This window comes from Trachypithecus francoisi, unplaced genomic scaffold, assembly GCF_009764315.1.
Source record: "Trachypithecus francoisi isolate TF-2019V2 unplaced genomic scaffold, Tfra_2.0 Lachesis_group15, whole genome shotgun sequence".
In the NCBI taxonomy this organism is placed as follows: domain Eukaryota; kingdom Metazoa; phylum Chordata; class Mammalia; order Primates; family Cercopithecidae; genus Trachypithecus; species Trachypithecus francoisi.
Genome location: NW_022681460.1, coordinates 2,648,470 through 2,663,892, shown reverse-complemented (window position 1 = coordinate 2,663,892; position 15,423 = coordinate 2,648,470). Strand labels below are relative to the sequence as shown.

The 15,423-nt window shown below is 47.9% G+C and overlaps 2 protein-coding genes across 28 annotated transcripts in view; both read left to right on the top strand.

Annotated features, from left to right (window-relative positions):
• The window catches only part of AFDN (afadin, adherens junction formation factor), a 143,143-nt gene extending 136,940 nt beyond the window's left edge, over nt 1–6,203 (top strand). For 10 of the 18 annotated variants that reach the window (XM_033234218.1, XM_033234211.1, XM_033234217.1 and 7 more), the window contains 3 exons: nt 21–534; nt 3,393–3,477; nt 4,066–6,203. In XM_033234218.1, coding sequence (XP_033090109.1) covers nt 21–534; nt 3,393–3,477; nt 4,066–4,219 — 753 coding nt within the window. In that variant the 3' untranslated portion in view covers nt 4,220–6,203. The remainder of the gene's footprint in view (nt 1–20; nt 535–3,392; nt 3,478–4,065) is intronic. The other 8 variants (XM_033234223.1, XM_033234221.1, XM_033234222.1 and 5 more) reach the window with 2 other exon arrangements.
• Nucleotides 6,204–11,476: 5,273 nt separating this feature from the next.
• KIF25 (kinesin family member 25) overlaps nt 11,477–15,423 on the top strand; it is a 65,903-nt gene continuing 61,956 nt past the window's right edge. For 9 of the 10 annotated variants that reach the window (XR_004442694.1, XR_004442687.1, XR_004442695.1 and 6 more), the window contains exon 1: nt 11,753–11,828. Coding sequence is in view for 1 of the 10 variants with exons in the window: in XM_033234200.1 (XP_033090091.1) it covers nt 11,598–11,828 (231 nt within the window). In the remaining 9 variants the exon portion in view is untranslated. Of the gene's footprint in view, nt 11,829–15,423 lie in introns of all 10 variants that reach the window. The other variant, XM_033234200.1, reaches the window with a different exon arrangement.

The following is a 15,423-nucleotide window of genomic DNA, read 5'->3' as shown; positions in this document are numbered from 1 at the left end:
TTGTCTATTCCCGCCCGCAGAGGCGACAGGAAGAAGGGTATTACAGCCGCCTGGAAGCTGAGAGGCGCAGACAGCACGACGAGGCGGCGCGCAGGTTGCTGGAGCCCGAGGCACCTGGTCTGTGCCGCCCTCCGCTTCCCCGGGACTACGAGCCCCCGTCCCCGTCCCCCGCGCCCGGCGCCCCTCCTCCCCCGCCTCAGCGAAACGCCTCCTACCTCAAAACCCAGGCCCTCTCCCCCGACTCGCTGTTCACTGCCAAGTTTGTTGCATACAATGAGGAGGAGGAGGAGGAGGACTGCAGCCTAGCAGGTCAGGATAAGTACTCCAGCACGACAGTGTCTCATGGGGACCTTCTTCCTGCCCCTCTTAAACCACGGCCACCCCCCTGCCAGCCACGCCCGGCCTCCGATGGCATCTTTCTCTCGAACTCATTCAAGCCACCCCCAGCCAAAGCCAACAGTACTGCTCACAAAAAAGGCCAGCCCCCGCCCCCTCCAAAAAAATCCAGCTCCTACCATCCCAGCCACTGCAAAGGTAGAGGTAAAAGCGTGACAAATCAGCTCTCGTTGTCTTAATGATTGGAACCTCAGCATCTCTGTGCACACTTGCCCTGTAGTATGGTCCATGGCGATTGTACTTGCTTTGGAATTTGGATGTCACTTGATCACTGGTCTCAGCATGGTGATCCTCCTCTGCCTCTGATTGTAATGTTCTGTGCTAATACTCTTTGGTAGATATCTTAGTACTCCGATTTCTTTTACACTTTAAAAAGTTCCATTTCTTTTATCAGCTGACAATCAGTCCTTCTCTGTTGTTCCCAAATCACTTGAAGTACTGTTGGTCTTGGCTTTCATTTTCTATCTCTACAAATGACCTTATATTTGTTTGAACAAGTGCCTTTTCACACATTGTAGTGTCTCTAAAGACAAAGTGTTATAATTACATTATAAGTTTCCATTATTTAATATTGGTAGAACTTTCTGTTCTGGATTAAGTAGCCTGTGGAATAAATCATGCATTCTCATGGTGGTTTGGTTGGTGTGGCCGGAGCATCTGCTAAGCTGCTTAACTGTTGGCTTCATGACCTCCGTGTAGGCTGCCTCACCAGGGTCCAGAGACCCCAGTTACAGTGAAATTCCGCTCATCCCCTTTTGCTCTAACTGGCTTCACTGCTTCCTGTTACTTGCACTCTTAGCACCTAGTAACACTAGCAGCCAGACCTTAGCAGGCGTGCAGCTGACCTTAGGGAAACCCCCTACGCTGACTGTAGAGCAGGACGGTTCTGCAGGGGGCAGGGCCTAGAGGCTGTCACAAGCATGGGTTCAGTAGTCAGTGTTTTCGAGACAGCATGTTTGAAATATAGCTGAATTCATAAGGATTCAGATTTCACACTAATCTTACCTTAAATGGGACTGGAATTCTGGCACTAAATATCTTCAAATACAGGAGTATTACTTTTAATGAGTGTATGAGAGTCTTCTGAATCCTGTATCATTCTGCATAAACAATTTATGGGACTCGACAATTCTGAAAGAAGAATAAGACTCAGTGTAACTGTCAGTCTTACTCAATTAACATGAATTTTGCCAGAATTCTGTCCCCCACCCCCAGCTCAGAGCTTTGATCTGCTTTGAAGGTTTAATATATAATAATATTTAGGTTGAGTCACCTTGGAAGCCAGGATTAAATCATTTTATGAAATACCTGTTGTAAAGATCTATAATTTAGTACCTTTCAGAGCAATTTATGGAATAATGGTACATTTTGAAGCAGGATGCCATCAGTCTCCTTGTATGGAGTTTTTATAAGCTGAACTTAAGATGACAGAAATGCGAGGGTTTGGTAGCCAAGTATTATAGTGAGGTGTCACTGCTCACCATCTAGGCTCTCAGTCCTACCACTAACCCTTATTTTACTGCACACGTGAAGTACCACACAGGACCAGGTCATAGCCGACATCTGATTGCTCCGCCTCTTGGAAGACTTCTTCGTAGTGTGCAGAGCCGTCTGCACCGTGTGCAGAGCACATTCCGACCCTGTCCTCCTCGTGTCACTAGCGTGATCTCACTCCTTGCTCAGCTCTGTTGCTGTCGCGAGCGCTCTGGTAAAGCTTGCTTCTGCAGGTGGACTCGGCTGCTTCCACTGGGCCGTGAGAGGAGCAGCATTAGGGTGTGAATTGGAATGAGCAATACCAGATTTGAACATAGCACTATATGAAAGATGCATCACTAAAGCTTTTTGAAAATGATCTGTGACTTGGAGTATTCATAGAGAGTCAGCTAAAGGTTTTGATATTCTTAAGTCTAAAAGTTCTGAAAATTTTGAAGAATTAATTTTACCAGTGGAAAAAGCCAGTCTCATTCTTAAAACAAAGCTCAAAAGATACAACGCAATGTTTTTAAAAATAAGCAAGATAAAAAATTTGGAATTAAAATGGGAAAAAAATGTCTCCATGCAGTAATTTATCTAAAGGCCTGCTCTAGATTGTCATAAGGGAGAGACGTGTTTCTGTTGAATCTTTTGAGTCTTTGCTGAGGATGGCATCCTCCACAGTGGTGGTGGGAAACCTGAGTAAAGGTGCAGTGCGAAGAGGCACCCTTCAAAAGGCAGGTGTGTGTCCCGTCTAGTACGTCAGATAAGTTCTGCACAGCAGGTCCTTTTGTAGAAGAAGAGAAACAAAAATGTGTTTTTGTGCAAGCTGTTTGAAAAAGAATATTAATGTGAAAATATTGTACTACTTTTGTGGCCTGTTTAATCCAATATTCATTGTTGTCAGTGTTTGCTAAATAGTTTGAGCATTTTTTACTCCAGCCTGTATTACACTGTCAGCAGATTTTTGAAGTGTGAATTTTTCTGATGCTACAATTAATAGAAATACATTAACACTGATTTACTGTATTATGATTTTAACAATCTGACATTGATTGTTACTTGGATACACTTAGCGACATTATTACTTGGATACATTTAAAACCTTGTATCTGCATCACATCTTTTGATCCTTAGCAATGCCCTGAAGCCAGTAGGAACAGGGCAAATGCTGCGGATGGATTGATGTTCCACTCACCCAGAATGGGTTGATGTCATTACATACTCACCCAGAGTTGCTCTGCTGTCCGAGGCAGAGCGGGGCCATGGGCAGTATTCCTCTCTAATAATGAAGGGTGTCAGGTCAGTGTTTTAGCACCTTTTGAGAGTCGTCATTGGATTACTCAGGCCACCAACAGAGATGAATTTCAAATTGATGGAATTTTGATACAATGTGAAGGGTCTTTTACCTTCCTGCTTATTCAGTAAGGTATTTTTTATTCTCTGAGCACTGCATCTTTCTCATGAGTAAAGCTTAAAAATAATGAAGTACTTTAACTTGTCCTGTTTCTTTCGTGGAAAAGGACCAAACTCTTACCCGGGATCTGCTGGAGCAGCTGTTGGAGCCCATGACGCTTACCGGGATGCGAAAGAGAAGCGTTCTAAAAGGTATGGACGGTTGCGCTAGACGAGGAACTTCATCTGTCCCTGATGACCCCTTTCACTCTTCACGGCACTTTTGAATTATGTAAACAGACTTCATGGCTTCACTCTATGCCCTCACCTCGATTTTAGTTAGAAATGCTATTGCCCCAAGTGTTCTTAAAACAGTGAATTTGAACTCACCAGAGAAATCATCAGTACCATTCTGTAACTTATTATTAACTTTGGCATATTTATAGATGCCTCTCAGGTACATGTAAGATTCCTTAAAATGCTGTATTTTAAAACTGTACCCCTCAGGTTACACTTATTTAACTGGTAAGAATTGCCTGCTTGCTAAAATCTAACTTACAAGGTTTTTGAGAGTTGACTATGACTGGGGAAAGTTAATGTTTTAGCCAAGAAAACATGTTGCCCTTTTTTTCTAGATGGGTTTAAATACAGCCCCTGTGATTTCAATTGTAGGGAAAGTTATAGCGCAATTTAACAAAGAATGAGTCTGAAAATTGTAATTGCCGTTATGCAAACGTATGTAATTGTTGACAGGTTGTTTCTAGTTTGTCCAGTAATCTTTCATATTGCCCTCTTCTGCAGCCAAGATGCAGATTTACCTGGAAATTCTGGGGCCCCTGAAAACTTGACATTCAAGGAACGCCAGCGTCTTTTTTCACAAGGTCAAGATGTATCCAATAAAGTGAAAGCCTCTCGTAAATTAACAGAACTGGAGAATGAACTGAACACAAAATGAGGAGGACACTTTGTATTTACCCCAAAATCTTCTCAGTTGTGGGTTTGTAGGTGCGAGTTTGAAGAGGAAAGAGGAAGGGGGTTATATTTCTAAGTGATTCACAATTTCTGTTTCTAAAATGGTTGGAATCTAGAAACGTTTCAATTCCAAGAAATTTTATTTTACTTTACCATGAGATTGCCGTTTATGTAACTTAAACACTGTCTAGTTTCTTAATTATCTAACTCACATGAGGATAAGTTTTTTGTTGGTTTCCTTTTTGGAGTCCTGAGTTCAAAGGAGACAGAACTAAGGCTAGGAGGAGAGAATGGACGTATCTTCTCTCCCATATTCCCCTCATCATCGACCGAGGAGCACAAAGAAGTTCTGTTTCTGTTTTTTGTGTTTTTCAGAAACTTGATTTTAGCCGTCAAGCAGAGAATAGCTTGAACTATTCAGACCGTTGTTGGCACTGTTTAGAAGTGAACACACACTCTTCTACCCAGGAAGGGACATGTGACGACATGCTCCTCCCATGTCCCCTGATTGTGTCTCTTCCCACAATATCCTTCTAGTCTGCATCGTGAAACGGCTTAGGCCAAAGCTTCCTGTGCGATGACGCACATCCGAGACTGTTCCACTCATTCTTCGCAAATCTGAGCTCTTCTGATCAATTCTAAATATTTGATTAATTTTAATTCTGAAAGAAAATTCTGAGGATTTAAGCTTAGGGGATTTTATTTTTATAAATACTAGATTATTGTTAGACTTAATAAATCACTGGTAAATTTAAAGATGACAGTTACATTACAAAGTTAACTAAACCTCAGCTGTTCCCAGGCATCTGTAAAAGAAGATACCTTGATTGGAGCAATGTTCGTGTGACTGGGAACGACAGAAGAATGGGAGATGAGTAGGAACCCCTCAAGCACAGCTGTCACTCAGACATTTTTAATTTGAAAAAGAAAGAGATTTCATGTGTATGCCGTCAAGAAAAGGAAGGAATTCAATTACAGGGCATCTGTAACTTAAATATTGTAAGAATAACTCATGGAAGTTCAAGCTATTTTTATACTATAATAGAGTTATTTAATTTTAATTTGTTGAATTATTAGTTACCACTGTGATTTCTTCAGCTGTGGATGTGTGGCTGATGTAGGGGAGACGGACCTCAGTGTGTTTTATATTGTCTGGTGTTAAGATGATAAATTACTTTGTGATTACAAGCAAATTTTCTAGTTGACAAAGCCCTTGGTGGAGGCCAAATGATTTTTCTGTACCATATTGTTCTCTTACACATACGTATGTTAGGAAAATAGGCACACTTTCAAAGAGCAGCATAGGGGCTTTTACTGCCTTCGAAATCACTTTTAATAAGAGTTGTATGATAAATCATTAAAAATGCGAGTGTAAATATTTTTTTATGTCTATCAGGGTTTTTATTTGAAAGTGTGCTCTTCCCATTTCCTTGTTTGAGTAAGAGAGTGCCATGGTTCTGAGTGTTCAGGAAGGATTTGCTTGCTTGCGGCAGAGGTTCTAGGAAAAGCAAGCGCCTCCCAAATATCTTGAGAACACTGGCAGCCTTATGGCCACTAAATGCACACTTTCTTTAAAGAGAGGCAGATGACTTACTTTTCTGTTAATATATAGGAAAATACACACGAGAACATGCAGATACATGTAAATATCTACACAGGGATATTTGTATGCGTGGCTGTGAAACCCATACACAAGTGGATTTGGCCATCTTTGGGCAGTGAGGTCACATGTGAATACGTGTAAAAGTGCTTTTCAGAAGCGTGCATTACTATGAGAAAACATCAAAACTGCTGTAGTTTTCCATTTCTACTGTATTTCAGTTGCAACCTATTTTTAATAAACTTTGTATGTATTTAAGTGTATTTGCTATTGTTTTGAAAGTGCTGACAAAGTTTATATTTGTAACATCAGCCTTCCTCGCCCGTCTCTTTCCATCTTTCTGTTCTTCATTAAACACTGAGTATGATTTCTGTGTCAGGCAGTGGTTTTCATTTGTGGGGACATGTCGTGTGCCTCGTCACACAGGTGTCTGTGAGTCTCATAAGCCGTTCCACTGCCCGGGCCTTCCTGATTCTTCCTTGATCCAAGCAAGCTCAGGTGGGCATTCAAGCCATTTCTCAGTGACACTGTCTCTTGGTGGCCTCTTTGAAATTCCTAAAATATCCCTAGTAATAAGTAAATGGTGTACGTAAGGCATCCTGGTGAGATGTGTCTTAGCGCAGGAACCCATTCAGGACAGCCTCGTGTAAAGGGGTATGTTTGATTGTGAAACTACACAAGGCACATTATGAGGACCTGGGAGCTGTGGGAGGCATGTGCAGGCGGGACCTTCCGTGTGGACGGGGCTCAGCGCTGCCTCTGCGCCGTTGTTCCTCCTGCCTCTGCCTATTTCCAGTGTACCTTTTAATGGCCCATGAGCAGGAGGACGGGACAGGGCAGGGATGGAGAATTTTTAGGGCTTTCATGGGGGGAGAAAGGGATGGGGAGTTACTGGTTGAAGGATACAAAGTTTCAGATAGGAGGAACAGGTTTTGAGGTCTGTTTGCTGCACAGCAGAGTGACTGTAGTCCATATATTGTGAAAATGAGGTTCATGAAGGAAGGAGTGTTTTAGGGTTGTAGAAAGTTGTGGAGACCTTTTTGGTAGAATGAGATGTTTATGTATTGAAACTATAGTATTCACTTTTACTATATTTTAATGCTTAAAAAGATACTTTAATGTTTGAGAATACAAAAACTTAGGAAGTCTGAGTATTAATACAGATTCCGTTTTCTTCTCAAGGCCTGTGTTTCTGTTGCTGTCAGTGGAAATAATGGTACTGCCCTGCAGTGGTCTTCTGTCATATGGACCAGCAAGCACTTGATAATTTTCTGGTGTGCGCCATTGGACACAATTTCCTTTATCCTTTATTGAATGGAAAACATTTCAAAGATTTAGTTATATTTAGTAAACATTAAGCAAAATTTAATTTGAATGACTTGCAGGAGGGAAAGGATGTACAAAAAGTGATAGTTTTATTATTTCCAGTATTTCATCCAGTTTATTCCAAAAATCACATAACCTCAAAAGAGACATAACGACTTGAGACTGGGAATTGAAGCCAGTTTCTTGTGTGATTCAGCAAGTGTTTATGGGAGCCTACGGGTGCCTCCTCTGCCTCGGTGACTGGTCTCACAGCGCTTACCTGCCCTCCTGAAACAGTGCAGCTCTGCCCCCAGGGAGCATCACTCCAAGAGGCGGAAGCACATGTTTCATTTACAGGTGCTGATCCATAGTAACTGTTAACTGTAAAGAAGTGCAGGGGGCACCCGGAGGCCTAATAAAGTTCCTGTGGAGACAGTAGGGCTGTTTTTAGAAAACGATGCTCTTAAGAAGCCTTGCAGACGGAAGAAGTCTGAGGCAGGCAAGCTGGAGCCTCTGGAAGATCAGGAGAGCCCAGAGCCAGAGCCCCAGGACAGGAGGGTGCAGGCAGGGACTGGAGAGAGCCAGGGGCCACCTGGCGCTATCCAGTGGTAAAAGAGCATTTTCTAAGACCATGGCAAGAAGTGTGACTTGTCTCCTTCACACAGTGCAAAGCCTCTGCAGGGTTTCGAGGAGGGGTTGGGGCCACCCAAGTGACGTCAGTCGCTCTGGTTGCTGGCATGGGGGGGGAAAGGAATGGAAGCCCGGAGCAGGCTTCTGCAGGAGTTGGAGGCTTTGAGGAGCCAGATGGTGGCGTGGCCACCCAGATAGGAGAGCGTGGAGGCGGTTGGGGCGGACCCAGGTAAGCTCTAGAGTTGTTTGCATAGTTAGAGAGATGCCAAAGAACAGATGAGGAAAGAGCACAGAACTCCACTCCGCTGTCAAACAGCAATCGGCCACCATGGCTTTCGGATTGAAAACGACCTCCACATGTCTTCAGTGGGTTACATCTTATTTTTCTCTGCTCTTCTAAATCTTATGTTTTATTCTTTTACAGAGACTACAGACTTAAATGGATGTTAAACTGGAGACAGTGGTTCCAACTTTAACTTGGAACTTTTTTAAATGATTATAAAATATTAAGTAATCTAACCCCAAAGAGAGACCTGGGAAACTGTAGGTGAATCGTATGGCTTTAAAAATGTTCCACCTTCCTCCCGTGAATCTTTTTTGTATGAGAATAGATCCCAAAATATAAAAACGGCCTAGTTCAGTTGAGCAAAATACGTACCATGTTCTGAACAGGCGAAGTACAGCTAGGGAGTCTCGGGACTTTGGGTTCGTCTGATTTCCATAACTGCCCTTACCTAAATATTGGAAAATCACTGACATCGACTCAGAGACTGTCCAGAGCCCTCTTAAGTCTCTGTGGACACAGAGTGGCTTGTTGAAATGAAGCAGCCTCTCCTTCCAGTGATGTGAGGTATTTATTTCTCTCTCTTTCTAGTTGTTTTATTATATGTCACCCATTGCAGACTAGGCACCCCTAAATATTTGTTGGGTAAATTACACAAGAAATTGGCTTCTGTTCTCAGTCTGAAATCTAGTATGTATCTTTTGGGGTTATGTGACTTTTTGGAATAAACTGGATAAAATCGTGGAATTAAAAATTCACTTTTTGCATATACTTTCCCTCCTGCAAGTCGTCCAGTTTATGTCTTGCTTAGTGTTACTAGATACAACTTTCTGAAATTAGCTCTCCATGCAAGAAAGCATGGAGGAGTGCTATCTTCAGTACAGTAGAAGGATTGTTCAAAGACAGCTGGTTGCTGCAGTCTACAAATGATCAGATCTCTCTCAAGAATTCTTGTTGCAAGACAAGAAAAGGAATTGGTGGAATACAAACAAAAATAGGAAATGAAGGAAGAGGAGAGTGCAAAGGCCCGCTGGATTGCGAGGGCGTGCACGGGGAGTCGTGGTACCACAACCAGTTCCATGTATTCAGAAGAGCAAGACGCAAGTGTCTTCCGGGGGGAAGTTGGCTCCGCCTCGCATTCTGAGGCATTTCTCAGGCAGCACTGGACGTGGGCCGCCCTGAATATTCTCTGCTCCTGAGGACACCATTTGCGGGGCTGACTTGTGTACATACACGGGGCCTCTGGCTGTCTCTGGTAGAAGCAAATTTGTCACACCTCTTGGCAGGATTTCCAGTGACTTGGGCAGAACCAATCATTAAAGTGGTAAAGCAGGTTGTGTTCCAGAACTATGTAATAGGGGGAAGAAAACACCTCAGTTGAGAGCTGGACTCAACTCTGCATACAGCAAGGCAAGTGGAATCGGCAGCCAAGGAGCAGGTTAGAGGTTGGTGGAAAGAGGGTCACTGAGAGGCCATAGCAGGGCTGGAGGGCACTCGGGCTAAACTGACTCATGGGGAGTCTTGCTAAAGTCAGGGCTGGGGAACCCAGCACCACCGGGGGGATGGCAGGGGACACGGAACTGAGCAGTTGTTGGACGCAGGCGTGGGTGATTCTCATGGCGATGCAGACTTGAGGCTGAGCGGGAAAAGGGCGTGGAGAAGCCCAGGGTCTGGTCAGGGAGGGCGTCCTTGCCACTGGTGCCAGGAGAAGCGGGTGTCCATGTTCCTAACCAACATGCCGCATGGTCGCCGGATCACATCGCATACCGTGTCCTGTCACCTCTGCCGGGCTGTGACCTGGAAAGCTGCGCAAGCCTTTTCGCCACTGTTGTGCTGGCCTGTGTGCATGCCTAGCCAACAGCTGCTGTGTAAGTAAGTTTGGAAACCAAGTCAGTGACATGGACGTGATGTATCACAAACACGCTGCAACAAGAGACAAAGCCTCCGTCCAGCACTGCCACCGACTCTCCTGGAGCCTTTGGCCACATTCTGACACAGGAGGTGCCCAGAGCAGCTCAGTCCCCTCGAGACCTGACACCAGCCCTTCCAGAGACCGTCCGTTTTTTAGGAGTCACGTGAAAAAAGTAGAAGGAGGCATAATAAATTGTGATATATTTTATTTTGCCTAATATATCCCAACAGCATCATTTCAACATGCAATCTATACATAAAATGCATTCAGATTCTCTACATTCTTTTTCATGTAGAGCCTTCAAAATACAGGGTGTCTCACACCCACGGGACTTCCCCAACTGCTGTGTGCTAGTGCTGGATTGTGAGTGACCAGAGAAGCCACTACATTAAAATATGGGGGCCATTCCCCCCACAGCGTGCGGGGAGGAGGAAGCAGTAGGGCCATTCCCTCTGCAGTGTGGGGAGGAGGCGGCAGTGGGGGCCATTCCCCCCGCAGTGTGTGGAGGAGGAGGCAGTGGGGGCCATTCCCCCCACAGTGTGTGGGGAGGAGGAGGCAGTGGGGGCCATTCCCTCTGCAGCGTGCAGGGAGGAGGCGGCAGTGGGGATCATTCCCCCCGCAGTGTGGGGAGGAGGCGGCAGTGGGGGCCATTCCCCCCGCAGTGTGCGGGGAGGAGGAGGCAGTGGGGATCATTCCCCCCACAGTGTGGGGAGGAGGCAGTGGGGATCATTCCCCCCGCAGTGTGTGGGGAGGAGTTGGCAGTGGGGGCCATTCCCCCCGCAGTGTGGGGAGGAGGCAGTGGGGGCCATTCCCTCTGCAGTGTGTGGGGAGGCGGCGGCAGTGGGGCCATTCCCTCTGCAGTGTGTGGGGAGGAGTTGGCAGTGGGGACCATTCCCTCTGCAGTGTGTGGGGAGGAGGAGGCAGTGGGGGCCATTCCCCCCACAGTGTGGGGAGGAGGCAGCAGTGGGGATCATTCCCCCCGCAGTGTGGGGAGGAGGAGGCAGTGGGGATCATTCCCCCCGCAGTGTGGGGAGGAGGCAGTGGGGGCCATTCCCCCCGCAGTGTGGGGAGGAGGCAGTGGGGGCCATTCCCTCTGCAGTGTGTGGGGAGGCGGCGGCAGTGGGGGCCATTCCCTCTGCAGTGTGTGGGGAGGAGGCGGCAGTGGGGCCATTCCCTCTGCAGTGTGTGGGGAGGAGTTGGCAGTGGGGACCATTCCCTCTGCAGTGTGTGGGGAGGAGGAGGCAGTGGGGGCCATTTCCCCCACAGTGTGGGGAGGAGGCAGCAGTGGGGATCATTCCCCCCGCAGTGTGGGGAGGAGGAGGCAGTGGGGATCATTCCCCCCGCAGTGTGGGGAGGAGGCGGCAGTGGGGGCCATTCCCCCCGCAGTGAGCGGGGAGGAGGAGGCAGTGGGGATCATTCCCCCCGCAGTGTGGGGAGGAGGCAGTGGGGATCATTCCCCCCGCAGTGTGGGGAGGAGGAGGCAGGAAGCTGCTTGCACCTCCTCTTCCAGGTTCAGGTCCTGCTTCCGGGACTCAGCGCTGCGCCTCTGGGAAGGGCCGGTCCAGGAGCTCCGCAAGTTACAGGAGAACCAGGCGGGGCCGTGGTCCAGCGAGGCCTGGGATTCAGAAGGGATGAAACTTTCCTCAATGCTTGGACACCGGCCCCCTTCCTCGGGTCTTCCTGCTTCCGCCTGCCCCTCGCTTCCGCCTCGAGCCACCCTCTCTCGCTCCCCAACGCCCGCACCTGCGCCGGTTACTGGGGGCGGTGAGAGGAGGCCAGAAGCAGAGGCGATGCCGGCGGGGGGCGGGCGGTGGGGGGGCTTCTGGGAGCAGCGGACCCGGCAGCTGCAGAGCCAAGTGCGGGTGAGTCGTGGGGAGGGAGGCGGGACCCCCCTCAGAGGCTCCACGCTGAGGCCTGGGAGAATCGGGTGAGCTTGAGGTTTTCACTGGATGGTAGCCAGCTTTGGACGCAGAGGCCGCACGTGATCTGTCCTCTCCTGTCTAGGCTTCCAGGACCTAGGGGTGGTGGACCTGCCCTGTCCTCCCACCACGGACCTCCACCTGAGGCCCTGGACTTCCCTGTGGGACCTCCTCTCCCCTCGGGCCTCCTCTCCCTCGGCCTCCTCTCCTCTCCCCCCTGGGGCCTCCTCTCCCCTCGGGCCTCCTCTCCTCTCCCACCTGGGGCCTCCGCGACGTTTAAAACCGTCAGCTGTGTGCTGTGCACGTGCCGGGAGCACAGTAGTTAAGCCGGGACAGGTAGAGCTCTTCTAGTCACTGCCCTCTTGGAGTATACAGTGGAATCCGGGAAGCAGATCAATGAAATAAACACAGAATGGTTGTAAAATACAGAACGCTGGGAAGGGGAGGTGCATGGTCTCACACGTGTTTATAATTCAGCCATCGCCTAATCTGAGAAATCAAGGATTTCTGCATCGTGCCCGTGCCCGCTGAGCTGAGCTCTGCTGAGGTGGGGAGCCCTTCTCTGGCTGGAGGCTGAGGGCAGGAGCTCTAGGTGAGAGGCTGCGGCCGGCAGTGCTGTGAGCTGGGCAGGGGTCAGCGCCGACGGCTGGGGCAGCGCAGGAAGCAGCTGCTGCTTGAGACTGAGAGCACAGCAAGGGGCCCAGCTCCTCCTGGTCAGTCGGGACCAGTAAGGCATCTTCTTTCTTGAGGGCAGGGAGACACCGTTGAGGGATTGTGAGGAGGATGGGAAGATGAGATTAAATTCCTGTTCTGAAAATGTCACATTGTGGAGGGCACTGGTTCAAACGGAGTAATGGCCATGGAGGGAGAACACTGCCCGGGGACACCCCAGGGTGGCAGGGAGAGGAGCCCCAGAAACCTCAGCAAAACGTGCAAAATGGGGAAAACCACCCATTTTTTAAATGGAAGTTGTGCTAACAGCTGTCAACGAAAAGAGTCAAACTCTGTAAAATATTTGAAGAGATTTAGTTGGAGCCAAATATGAGTGGCCATGGCCCGTGACACGGCCCTCAGGAGGGCCTGAGAACTTGTGTCTGAGGTAGTCGGGGCCAGCTTGGTTTTATACAGTTTAGAGAAGCAGGAGACATCAATCAAATACGTTTAAGAAATACGTTGGTTCGGCCCAGAAAGGCGGAACAACTCAAAGGGTAGGGGGAGGGCTTCGAGGCTCTAGGTACATGTAAACATTTTCTGGTTGACAACTGGTTGAGTTTGTCTGAAGACCTGGGATCAATAGAAAGGAAATGTTCAGGTTAAGATAAAAGATAGTGGAGACCAAGGTTCTTTTGAAGTCTCATTATGGCTGCCCTTAGAGTCAATAGGTGACAGGTGTTTCCTATTTAGATTGTTAAAAGGTTCTAGACTCTAGTTCATCTCTTCAGGATTGGGAGGGCCTGGAAGAAAAAGATCTAACCGTGTTAGCAGAGATTCTTTACAGATGTACACGCCCCCAACAAAGGACAGCTTTGCAGGACCATTTCAAAATATGGCAAAGAAACATACATGCTTTTGGGGTAAAATATTTTGACTTTCTTTCTTGTCTCATAATATTATGTCCGAGTCAGATTTGGAAAGTAAGTCACAATGTATAGGGCTAAATAAAACCCATCTGATGAGAATTTATGATTTGTAGGGTATGGCTCCCCGGGCCCCTTAGATAGGAATTTGAAGCGCGAGAGTTAAAAAAAAAAAGGCCGGGCACGGTGGCTCAAGCCTGTAATCCCAGCACTTTGGGAGGCCGAGACGGGCGGATCACGAGGTCGGGAGATCGAGACCATCCTGGCTAACACGGTGAAACCCCGTCTCTACTAAAAAAATACAAAAAATTAGCCGGGCGAGATGGCGGGCGCCTGTAGTCCCAGCTACTCGGGAGGCTGAGGCGAGAGAATGGCGTAAACCCGGGAGGCGGAGCTTGCAGTGAGCTGAGATCCGGCCACTGCACTCGAGCCTGGGCGACAGAGCGAGACTCCGTCTCAAAAAAAAAAAAAAAAAAAAAATCAGAACTTAGTCCTCACAGCATACATCAGATGACAAATATTTATTCAAGAAAGTCTGCTAAAACTCCATAAGAACAGTGATCATCTGTGGATCCCTCCTTCCCCCACTCCAGCTCGTCTTGACAGAGTCCCCCTCTTGGTGGTTGTGTCCGAGGAGACACCCGAGGGTCCCCTTATCTCACCAGGAGGGACAGATGCCAGCATTTCTCACCACAGCACCCAGTTGAAGAGGCTAAATTCCTGGTGAGCATGGACAGCCCCCTTCCTCCAGCCAGTCCCTACTCATCGGATGCGGTTCTAGCCAAGAACAGCGGGCTAAGAAGGCTGGGATCCAATTGCTCTCCCCAGCTCCACTGTAGGACACAGCTCTGTAAAAAGAAGCAAACTGAAAAGACCAGAGAGCAGGACAGTCCCCAGGGAAGAAAAGGTGGCTCTGAAGCTCTTCCAAAGGAACTGGCTTTATTGGAAACAGCCAGTTCAAGCCTGAAGGCATGCTCTGAAAGGATTGTTGCTCTTAATTAGGAGCAATGAATTGGTCTGTGAGGGCTGCCAGAACAAAGCACCACAGACTGGGGGCTTAAACAACAGAAATTTCTCCCTCACAGTTCTGAGGCATAACGTCTGAGCTCAAGGCATTGGCAGCTTTGGTTGCCTCCAAGGCCTCTCTCCTTGGCTTGTGGATGGCCACGTTCTCACCGCGTCCTCACGTGGTCTTTCTTCATCGTGTCTCTGTACGTGTCCAAATTTCCTCCTCTTGTAAGGGCACCAGTCACATTGGAACACGGCCCACGCCCTCCTCTTGTAAGGACACCAGTCACGTTGGAACACGGCCCACGCCCTCCTCTTGTAAGGACACCAGTCACGTTGGAACAGGGCCCACCCCCACCCCCATGGCCTCATTTTCACTTAATCACCTCTTTAGAGATCCTATCTTCAAATAGAATCATATTCTAATATACTGGGGGTTGGGACTTCAAAATTTGAATTTGGGAGTAGAGACAAAATTCAGCATATGATCAGCAAGCTAATTCATAGCCCTACTAGGTTGCTAGAGAGAACCAAGGTGATGACTAAGAAGAGCCCTCGGCTGGGCATGGTGGCTCACGTCTGTAATCTCAGCACTTTGGGAGGCCAAAGTGGGCGGATCACAAGGCCAAGAGATTGAGGCCATCCTGGCCAACATGGTGAAACCCCATCTCTACTAAGAATACAAAAATTAGTTGGGTGTGGTGGCATGCACCCATAGTCCCAGCTACTCGGGAGTCCGAGGTAGGAGAATCGCTTGAACCCAGGAGGCAGAGGTTGCAGTGAGCTGAGATCGCGATCGCGCCATTGCACTCCAGCCTGGTGACAGAGCAAGATGCCATCTAAAAAAAAAGGAAGAAGAGCCCACCTGGAGCTAACACAGACCTCAAAGACAGGCCTCAAAAAACGATCACTGCTCCAGTATAATTGGACCAGACATTGAAGAAATGTATGCC